We start from the raw sequence: 9,595 nt of genomic DNA, 5'->3' as shown, positions 1-9,595 counted from the left end.
GGAGGGGTTGGGCATGTGGGAGAACATAAGGTGTTTATGGGGGTTGGCATGGGGTACGCTGGGAGAATAGAGCTGTCCAAGAGTCCTCAGTGAGATGATGGGTGGGAGTCTGGGGGACCCAGCCCAACTAAGGAAAGAAATGTAGGGATACCCAGTTGTGGGATGAAGGGGGGAAAGTTACATACTAATATAATTTGGTATCTTCTTTCTCTTTTCTCTCTGCCTCTAGGGTGTGCATCCTGCATTCCTGGGGGCTCAGTACCCTTACTCGGTGACTCCCCCCTCACTTGCTGCCACTGCTGTGTCTTTCCCCGTCCCTTCCATGGCACCCATCACAGTACATCCCTATCACACAGAGCCAGGGCTCCCACTGCCCACCAGTGTGGCCTGTGAGTTGTGGGGACAGGGAACAGGTGAATGGAGGGGAGGTACACTGGGCAGGGGAAGGAGGGAGGGAATATCCTCGGCCCCTCTTGGGGCTGTTTCTCACGTGGCTCTCATCCCTCAGTGAGCAGTGTCCATCCAGCATCCACGTTCCCAGCCATCCAGGGTGCCTCGTTGCCTGCCCTGACCACACAGCCCAGCCCTCTGGTGAGCGGGGGTTTTCCACCACCCGAGGAAGAGACGCACAGCCAGCCTGTCAACCCACACAGCCTACACCACCTGCATGCTGCCTACCGTGTTGGTGAGGTCCCTTTCTGTACCCCCATGCCAGGGGCTCTTCAGTGACAACCCCCTCCTATACCTCTTAATTTGTTTACTGTGGGGTCAGGTACCAGTTTGGGGTAGAGGACGAAGGTGCAACCCCACCATGTGCCCACTCTTTTCTCCCAGGAATGCTGGCACTGGAGATGCTGGGTCGCCGGGCACACAACGATCACCCTAACAACTTCTCCCGCTCCCCCCCCTACACTGATGATGTCAAATGGTTGCTGGGGCTGGCAGCAAAGCTGGGTAACACCTCCCCTCCCCAGGACCATTGTCCGCCCCCACCTGCTTCCCCCACTTTCCTATCCCAGACCTCCTTCCTAGCTCTTGCTCAGAGTTGAGGCCTTGGTCGGGTATGTGTGCGTGCGCGGGGGGCGGGGGGCTACCTCAGCTCCTGGGGTGGAGGGAGGCTCTCTGCCAGGCCAGAGCTGAGATAAAAGTTGGGTCCCTAGGGCAAAGGTGGCCACCCCCGTCTCATGCCCCTCCCCCTGCCCCCCAGGAGTGAACTACGTGCACCAGTTCTGTGTGGGGGCAGCCAAGGGGGTGCTGAGCCCGTTTGTGCTGCAGGAGATCGTCATGGAGACGCTGCAGCGGCTGAGCCCTGCTCATGCCCACAACCACCTGCGTGCCCCGGCCTTCCACCAACTGGTGCAGCGCTGCCAGCAGGCATACATGCAGGTGACAACCCAGGAAGTATGGAGCAGGGTGGAGCACCTCCTGGGCAGGCATGGAACAGATCACCCAGCATGTAAGTGCAGAGGGGGCCTGGTTCTGTGCTTAGTAGCTCATTCTCCACACATCCTCTTCCAGTACATCCACCACCGCTTGATTCACCTGACCCCTGCCGACTACGACGACTTTGTGAATGCGATCCGCAGTGCCCGCAGCGCCTTCTGCCTGACACCCATGGGCATGATGCAGTTCAACGACATCCTGCAGAACCTCAAGCGCAGCAAACAGACCAAGGAGCTGTGGCAGCGGGTCTCACTCGAGATGACCACCTTCTCCCCCTGAGTCTGGCCAACCTAGGGCCCTGTACAGGGAGACAAGCCTGTGGCCATGGAGGCCCCTCACACAGGGGAAGTGAATCTTGGCTGGACAGATCATCCCCACCCAGTTCCCTCATAGCCCAGACTGGCAGCTGCTCTTGGGCTATAGCTTGGGGCCAAGATGTCTCAGACCTTAGAAGCCTAGGGTTGGGGGAAACAGCCCAGTCTGGGAGGGGGCGTTGGGTGGCCTCTGGTATTTATTTGGCATTTATAAATATATAAACTCCTTTTTTACTCTAGTCTGCCTGCGTCTTTCTCTTCTTTCCTTTGATGAGCAGATGAACCTTGAACTGTAGTGGGGAAAAGTCTGAAACTTGCTTTATTCTAGGCTTCTCCCACTCCAGTGAGGTAGACAAAACAGAAAAATAAGGATGTTTATTAAGGACATTTCTAGCCCACAGCTAGGGCTCATACTCAGCTCTATGAGCCACTGTCGGACCTCATCCCCATTCAATGTGAATGACATTAGGGAGGCCGGGCCACAGGTAGATCCCATTAATCCCACAGTAAGGGGTCCCTCCCACAGCCAGGTAGCCAGGTATAGCTATACTGGGGGGGATGAAGAGGGTAATCTTTTGATTAAAACATTCCTCTATACCCTGCCTCTAATTCCTTACCTTCTAAGACCATGGGTCAAAGGTGGCTAGTACCATAATGTGGGATTATCAAGGGAAGCCCCTCTATCAGACCCCAGAACTATGGGAAAGGGATGCCCTTCCCTTCTCAGCCATCCCAGGACTGGGGGCCACTGAGGTAGAAGGGGAAGGGGCCAACTCAAATCCCCGTTATGGGCCCTTCTCTGGGCTTGCCCCTTAGGGAAACGGGCTCTTTTTGCTGGTACAGAGGCAGTGACGTTAACCCAGACTGGAATGCTGCAGTTCTTCCTGAAGCCACGAGGGCACTGGCTGTCCAAGCCGGCTCAGGAGCTTCGACAGCTCCAAATTGTGGTTCCGAAAAAAATCCGTAAGGAAAAGTCGGGACTGGGGAGGAAAATGAAGGCATAAACAGTAAGGACATAGAATCAGATCTTAGTGGTGTAGAGGGAAAACCTGTCCCAGAATTTACTTACTTCACTGTCCATATCTGGGTACCTCCGACCTTTGCTCTTGCCTAGACAGCGAGTCTTACCACCTTCAAGTCCCTGGCACCAGAATCCCTTACCTTCATCAAACCTGCTCAACAGGAAGAGGCCATTAGTGGGCAGGAGAAAAAAGAAATCCAAGCCCCATAAATTTATACTACCTCTCCCTGCCCACAGGGACACATGTCTTTCCTTGAGAGACAGGGTAAATTCATGTCTCTTCCAAACAGACATGGCCAACCTGCTTCCCCATTTCCTCCCTAGTACTCTCCTGGATCATGGTCTCCCACCTGAGGGTCTGTGTGTAGTTCTGAAAGGGTGTGATACCCAGGAACTTTTGGATGTTTTCCATTGAAGCAGCCGGGTTGGTACGCAGCTCTTCTCCATCCACAATCAGCAACTAGGGACAGGGATGTGGTTACTGCTGTATTTCTTAGAAGTCTCTGGGCTAAAGGGAAAAGCGGGGGGGGCCCCAATGAGATCTATTGGGGGACTGTACCTGTCCAGAGGGGTAGTAAGTCAGCCAGCGTTGTAGATGGGTAGAATAGTAGCCAGGGACAAGACAGCGCTTTTGCAAGGAGCGAAGTGCCAGAGGGGCCTGGGAAGAGGCTGAAATCACCTGGTAGAAGGTATAGTTCAGAGCAGCTGGGTCTCCATGTGCTCGCTGGTGCTGAAGGACAGGAATAGGCAGAGAAGGGATTGGTGATTTAACAGAATTACCTGCCATACTCTTGGTCTGGGGAACAGATAGCATAGGCACCCCACCCCAAGGCACTAGTTTAATTTCCCTACCCTTACTCCTGTCTCTCTAGCAGTCACCACAACTCCATCCTCAAACCTAATGTGTGCCTAGCTTCAGGCTCACCTGGTACCAGGAGTAGGCCCTGTCAGCAGGGTTAGTGAGCACAGTGATGATCTTGGCTCGTGGTAGGAGGGCAGCCCCCCGCCGTGGTACAACTTCTGAGTCAAAGTAGGTGGCACTTTTTTCAAACAGGAAGTCAGTGCTAGCATTGGAAGGAACAGGAAAGAAGTCCATGTACCTAGGAAGTAGCGGAGAAAAGAGGCAGAATGAAAAGCCAGATGTCTGTGCAGTGGAAGCTGGAACAGGGTATTTTGGGGGAAGGGAGTGTTCCTCTGAGAAGTATTCCAAGGGGTCCCACTCTCACCAGTCAATGCCCTTATGGTAATTAGGGCCACTGAAGAACTGAATCTCCTCAAAGGTGCTGGGGCTAGGGAAACTGCTGGTCACAGCTGGGTGCAGGCTCAGGAAGAAGTGAACAGCTGTGGTCCCTAAACAGGAGAGAGTCCAGGCCATTGTGGGAGAGAAGCCAGCTCAACAATATGAGCTTAAAGAAGGTGAGAAAATAACCACTCTGGGTAATAAAATCCTCTAGAGCCAAACTAGAACGAGAGAAGGAACATCTGAGAGAGGCCCAGGGAAGGGTTAAAATAGTGGTGCTCAGCCTTGACTGCATCTGAATCACTTTGATCTTTTAAAACAAAACTCCATAGATGCTTCTGATAAACAACTGAGGTTAATAATCACTGTCTCAAGAGGCTGGATTAATGGGGGACAGGTATGAGAAGGGAGTTCCTTGGCCAAAGAATCCTTTAAGGCAAGGCAAGAGAAATTGGTAAGAATGACTCACCTGTCTTCTGGGGTCCCACAATGAGGAACTTGGGGAGCCGATCACAGGTTTTCTCCTTGGACCAGATATCTTTGTGCCTCTTGTCGTCACAGGGATTCTGAAGGTGAGGCCAGGAGTCAGATGAGGCCTAATCTTTTCTTCAACCCCCACCTCCATCATGTCTCTGGTCAGCCTGTTCCACCCATACCTGCCAAAGGGGGCTTCGCTCTTGAGGGAAGAGTTCAAAGTACTTTTGTGCAAGAGGGACAGGAGGAAGGGTCTGTAGGCGCAGCCGGGTCCAGCACTGGAGAAAGCGCACCAGGCTCTCAAAGGTGTACAGGCCCAGTCGATCATTTCCATAATTGGACAGATGGGTCATAAATATGCTGATCTGCAAGGGGATGCCTGCATGTCAGAGTTGGAGAGCCTACTACCCACCTCAGAATCAGGCTTGGTGAGCAAAGGTCCAACCTGCAAACACTCTGACTCTCCAATCTTCCAGCCCTTCCTCTTGGCACCTTACCGGGTTGAGCAGTACTGTCAGAAAGAGCTCTCCGCCTCGGATGCTCCGGTCTAGTTCACGAGAGCCTCCGGGATACTCATTATAGAAGATTGTGTGAGTGAAGAGGCCACATGTCTGCCTTGGCAGCACCTGGAAGGAAAAGAAATAGGGAGAGATGAGATTTGAAAGGTAAAATGAGGAGTAAAGTACTAAGCACTCAGCCTGAAGTTACAGCAATAAAGCTCTTGTCACGTACTTTAAGAATTTTCACCCTTCTACCCACTTTTATATGGATAAACTGGACTGGCAGTTAACAGGACATAGATCAATGCAGGTTGGAGGTTGTCAAAACGTGGGAGTTCAATTCAAGTTTGTATTGGGAGTCCCTCACCATAATGCCATTGTGAATGAAGCCACGGCGGTAGCGGGCAGGGCGGAGATGAGGATACTCCTCAGTGCTGGTCACCTGGATGCCCCACACAGATTTCCAGGCCTCATAGAGTTGCGTGTGGACGGGGTACACACCCGAGTGGTGGGGGGCCACAGCATACCCCAGATCCGTGGGAATCCCATGCTCCTGGGAATGGCATAGACTCTCACCAGAACCTGGTGAGGTTTAGGGAGTAGAGGGTAAAGAGGGTGGGGATGCCTACACAGAAAGAAAAATGGAAAGGGTAGGGAAAGGGTACCCCATGAGGGGAAGGTTGAAAAGGAAGCATTATCTCTGGGAAAAAGTTGGGTAAGAGATCCAAGGGTCTCACCACAGCAAACTGTTTGTTGAGCCTCATTTGGTCGGCCAGCACGGAGCGATTGTGGAACAGATGCGGCTGCATGTGGCTCCACATGTGTGGGAACCACCAGAACTCTCTGCGGTGCTTCAGCAGCATGTCATCCCCTGCGTCCTCCTCCTCTGTCCCTGTGACCACACACTGACCACTGAACACAGTCAATCAGCCCCTCTGCCCTCCTCTGTTCTGTAGCACTGACCACCTTCCATCCTTGGGACATGTGCCCATTTAAGGCTGCCTGCTTGCCTACCTGCCAACTTGCCCTCGTCACCCATGCTAACCTGAATTCACACCCACCGCTAGCTCCTCACATCATTCGGACCCCAAGTCTTGCCCCAAATTGGACCCCTTTTCTACAACTTGTGTCTACCCAGGAAGGTGGGACAGCGAATAGACAGATCAAACTAAGATTGACAGGCTGAAGGAACAAGGGAATAAGCTCACCAGTATGATAGAACTTGCCCGAGAAGCCCAAGTTGAAGGTGAAGTTGGGGACTAAGGTCCTGAGTTTGTTCTGGGTGGTCAACAGAGCCTGGGAAGAGTAGCAGGGACAGGAGAAATCAGGAGACAGCAAACAGAAGAAAAATGAGTAGTGTTCTTCCTACCTGGAAAGGGTAGGGAGCGTACTTATGGCAAGCTCAGAATCAAGGGAGTCTGACAGGTCAGAGCTTGAGACAACTTGTAAGGAAAAAGACTGACCTCAACATCAGCCACCTTCATGCGGGTCCCTTCCTTGCCCACAAAGATGTCATCAATGTCTACCAAGATGTAGCGGTCAAGGTCCAGGCAGAGCCGCTTGCCAGTGAGATATGCAACAGCATCAACAAAAACAAGTTTGTGGAGCCAGAAGGAAAGGCCATGGCCAAAGAGCACCCGCTGGATGCCATCATGAAGTCCTAGATCTTGTACCACAGTGGGAAGCCGCGCCCGGCGAGGCACTGGTCCTGGCACAGGAGGCTCAGCTGACTGAAGGCTGGCAAGAAGCACTGGTTCATATGTGCTATGATTGGATTGAAAGATGGTCCAGTCATCACCAGGCAACGGCCCAGGCTCCAGGCGGCTGGGGCGTGTGAGATGCAGTAGGGGGGCAGAAGGATTCACTTGGTAGTCCCGGAGCCCCAGGTTTGAGTATAGAAAAAGGGGAAAGCCCTTGAGCTGGGCACTCACTAGGCTATGCTCATGGGCTCGGAAAAAGCCAATGATGCCCACACCGTACTCCACACAGTACCGATCTAGCCGTTCCCGACTCCAGGCATCCAGATTGACATACTTGAGCAGGTTCTCATAAATGACCAAGACAAAGCGGCCACGACTATGATCAGTTAGTGTGGGCATGTCCCCTCGGCCAGGGGCCAGCTCAGTGCTATAACGAAAACGGCTGGACTCCAAGATGGCCACAATCTCCTGCCCCAGCTGTGAGTATGCACTCTCCACAAACACAAGGACCACAGGCTCAGTTCGAACTGTCTCTGGAGGCCTGGGAGGCCGAGGTGGGACTGGAGGCCGTACAGGGCCAGGGCCAGCTACCCCACCACTGCTGCAGTCTCCCAAGGGCAGGGGCAAGGGTTCCTTGGCCTTGGGGCTGGTGGATACGTAGTAAGCCAGGAAGCCCATGGAGCCCAGACTGAAAGCCATTAGCAACAGTATGAGGCGATGCAGTTCCAGCTGTCGAGCTGGGCGTACCACCTTCCACAGCTTGAGCATGGCGGGGGAGGGGAGGCAGGGGTGGGACTACCTCTTGGGAAGGGAGGTAGGAATTGTACAGGTTAGGGCTCTCCTGGGAGGGTGGAAGGATGGAAGGATAGGAAAACAGGGGAAAAGGATTCCCTCGGGGTCAGTTCCCTGAAGAGGTGGAGACAAGTTCTCTTAGTGCAGGGTGGGGAGGGAGAAGGGGCAACAGGGGGCAACTGGACAGAGTCCACGATGTCAGGTCACCATGGCCCCCTGGCCCATAGCTTCAGGATGCACAACTAGGCAGGCTCCACCCTTGGTCCCACTTGAGCTCCTCACATCAGAGGTCAGCAAAGTTCACGATTTCTGCCCTTCCTATCTGCAAGACAGAGAAATCGGTGGATTATTTCTTCCTTGAAACTGTGTCATTAATCCATTACCCTCTTCACCCCATCTCTCTTACCTTCTGCTCACAGGATGATTTGTTAAAAAAAAACAAACAAACAAAAAAACACACACAAAAAACTCCTGTAGAACAACAACACAATCTGAGTCTCATACCTTAGCTTCAGAGGTTGATTCCCTTCTTAGACTACCATCTAAATTCTCCTCCCTGAGCTAAGCTCAGAGCTGGAGCAGTATATTCAAGGCCAAACAGCCCAGGAAGCTGAGCTCTGAGAGGAGTTCCCAGCCCATGACCAAGCAGTTGGCCAGCCGGCAGGAGCTCTGGTCTTGTGAGAAAGGCACAGAAAGCCCCACAAGTCCCGTGCTCCAACGGAATATCAGATAAGGAAACTCATGAGTCTGTTAATCTTCTTCATCAATCAAACTCAACATCACAGGCCAACAGCATTAACAGACTTAGTCAGGTGGACACTATTCAAGAGGAAAGAGAAATGGTGCTAGCTAGTCATTCTATTCGCCCCCAAAACCAGAAATTGGGGACTCCCTTTTCCATTGCTTACAAAGTATTACTCATCCTCTGCCTTTCACCCCAGAGCGGCAACATCCCTGGGAAAACCTGAAGGCTGAGTCCAAGTCTCTCTCCCTACCCCTCTCAGTTCTCCCTCCTCAGCCAGCCTCGGTGGAACTCTATCCCTATCCATGAACAGCTCAGAAGCAAGTCCTCAGCTAGCCTGGGGACATGAGGGACTGAGTCCTGTTATAAAAACGGAGAAAACTGAGTGGGACTGGATGCCAGAGAGAAATACTAGTAAGTCCCATCCAACCAATGGGAGAGAGAAGGAGTAGGTCAGTGTGATGGGCAAACAGTTTGAAGGAGACCTAGTTTTGGAGATTTTTTTCTGAAATAGATGGACTGCTTCTAGTTAGTAGCTCTATCGTTGTTCTCCCCGTCTTCCCGCTCCTAGGGAGGCCAGGGGCTGGCAATTCCTCTCCACCCCCCACCCCCAGGCACACCCATCTCGGGAAAGATGAGGCAGAGACAGGGTCTTTCGGAACCGAGAGAGATGGTTTTGGAACAGTTCCGCCTTAGCCCGGGTAAAGCGAGCCGACATGAAAGGACAACTGCGAGAGGATCAAAAGGTGATGGGAAGGTGTGAATTCTGAGAATTAGAGCGCACTCTTTGGAGAAAATACAGCAGCGAGAAGAAACCATTACGGGAAGTGGATACTGAGGATGGATTACATACAATAGTTAACATTTACTGAGAGCTTGATCTTTGCCACACAGCCTTCTCAGAAGTGGTTCTCAACCTTCTGGCCCTTTCAATACAGTTCCTCATGTTGTGACCCAACCCTAAAATTATTTTCGTTGCTACTTCATAACTGTAATGTTGCTACTGTTATGAATCATCATGTAAATATCTGATATGCAGGATGGTCTTAGGCGAACCCTGTGAAAGCGTCGCTCGACCGCCAAAGGGGTCGCGGCCCACAGGTTGAGAACCGCTGTCAGGGCTTCCCATCTACTTCCTGCTCACACCGGCCCTGAGGCAGGTAAGAGGTAGCTACTGTCACCCCCGTTGTACATGCACGTGCCTGGAGGTTCAGAGAAGCTGGGTAACTTGCCCCGCATCACACAGCGCCGTCGGTGGAGACCTGGGAGTCGCAGTCAGGCCTGTCGAGCGCCATGGCCCGTGCGCTTACCCACTGCATTTCAGCTTCAGACCTGGAAGAAGCGGCGACATGTAGGGGAGGGGACCTGG

At 52.7% G+C, this 9,595-nt stretch overlaps 2 protein-coding genes across 2 annotated transcripts in view; one reads left to right on the top strand and one right to left on the bottom strand.

The window, feature by feature from the left end:
* The window catches only part of ZSWIM8 (zinc finger, SWIM-type containing 8), a 14,397-nt gene extending 12,584 nt beyond the window's left edge, over positions 1 to 1,813 (top strand). The window contains exons 22-26 of the mRNA XM_014538407.1: positions 228 to 389; positions 509 to 685; positions 835 to 954; positions 1,208 to 1,386; positions 1,519 to 1,813. Coding sequence (XP_014393893.1) covers positions 228 to 389; positions 509 to 685; positions 835 to 954; positions 1,208 to 1,386; positions 1,519 to 1,722 — 842 coding nt within the window. The 3' untranslated portion in view covers positions 1,723 to 1,813. The remainder of the gene's footprint in view (positions 1 to 227; positions 390 to 508; positions 686 to 834; positions 955 to 1,207; positions 1,387 to 1,518) is intronic.
* A 304-nt stretch (positions 1,814 to 2,117) lies between these two features.
* NDST2 (N-deacetylase/N-sulfotransferase (heparan glucosaminyl) 2) lies at positions 2,118 to 7,806 on the bottom strand. The gene is made up of 13 exons (XM_014538362.1): positions 6,456 to 7,806; positions 6,201 to 6,288; positions 5,730 to 5,884; positions 5,360 to 5,545; positions 4,990 to 5,118; positions 4,675 to 4,857; positions 4,488 to 4,584; positions 4,005 to 4,128; positions 3,704 to 3,878; positions 3,338 to 3,508; positions 3,129 to 3,238; positions 2,827 to 2,929; positions 2,118 to 2,737 (listed from the first exon to the last, which is right to left on the bottom strand). Exons 1-13 carry the CDS (start codon positions 7,458 to 7,460, stop codon positions 2,612 to 2,614), a joined length of 2,652 nt encoding a protein of 883 aa, XP_014393848.1. The 5' UTR covers positions 7,461 to 7,806; the 3' UTR covers positions 2,118 to 2,611.
* Between the last annotated feature and the right edge of the window lie 1,789 nt (positions 7,807 to 9,595).

Source organism: Myotis brandtii, unplaced genomic scaffold, assembly GCF_000412655.1.
Source record: "Myotis brandtii unplaced genomic scaffold, ASM41265v1 scaffold190, whole genome shotgun sequence".
NCBI lineage: Eukaryota > Metazoa > Chordata > Mammalia > Chiroptera > Vespertilionidae > Myotis > Myotis brandtii.
The sequence above is the reverse complement of the archived record's forward strand: the minus strand, read 5'-3'. Positions and strand labels throughout refer to the sequence as shown.

Bases quoted from the DNA above. Each gene is read 5' to 3' on its own strand.
- NDST2 (XM_014538362.1), bottom strand. From the start codon at position 7,460: ATGCTCAAGCTGTGGAAGGTGGTACGCCCAGCTCGACAGCTGGAACTG. The intron at 4,585-4,674 runs GTATGGGTGGAA...CCTCACCTTCAG, and splicing joins AGCGAAGCCCCCTTTGGCAG to AATCCCTGTGACGACAAGAG. The intron at 2,738-2,826 runs GTAAGTAAATTC...TTTCCTCCCCAG, and splicing joins ACCCAGATATGGACAGTGAA to TCCCGACTTTTCCTTACGGA.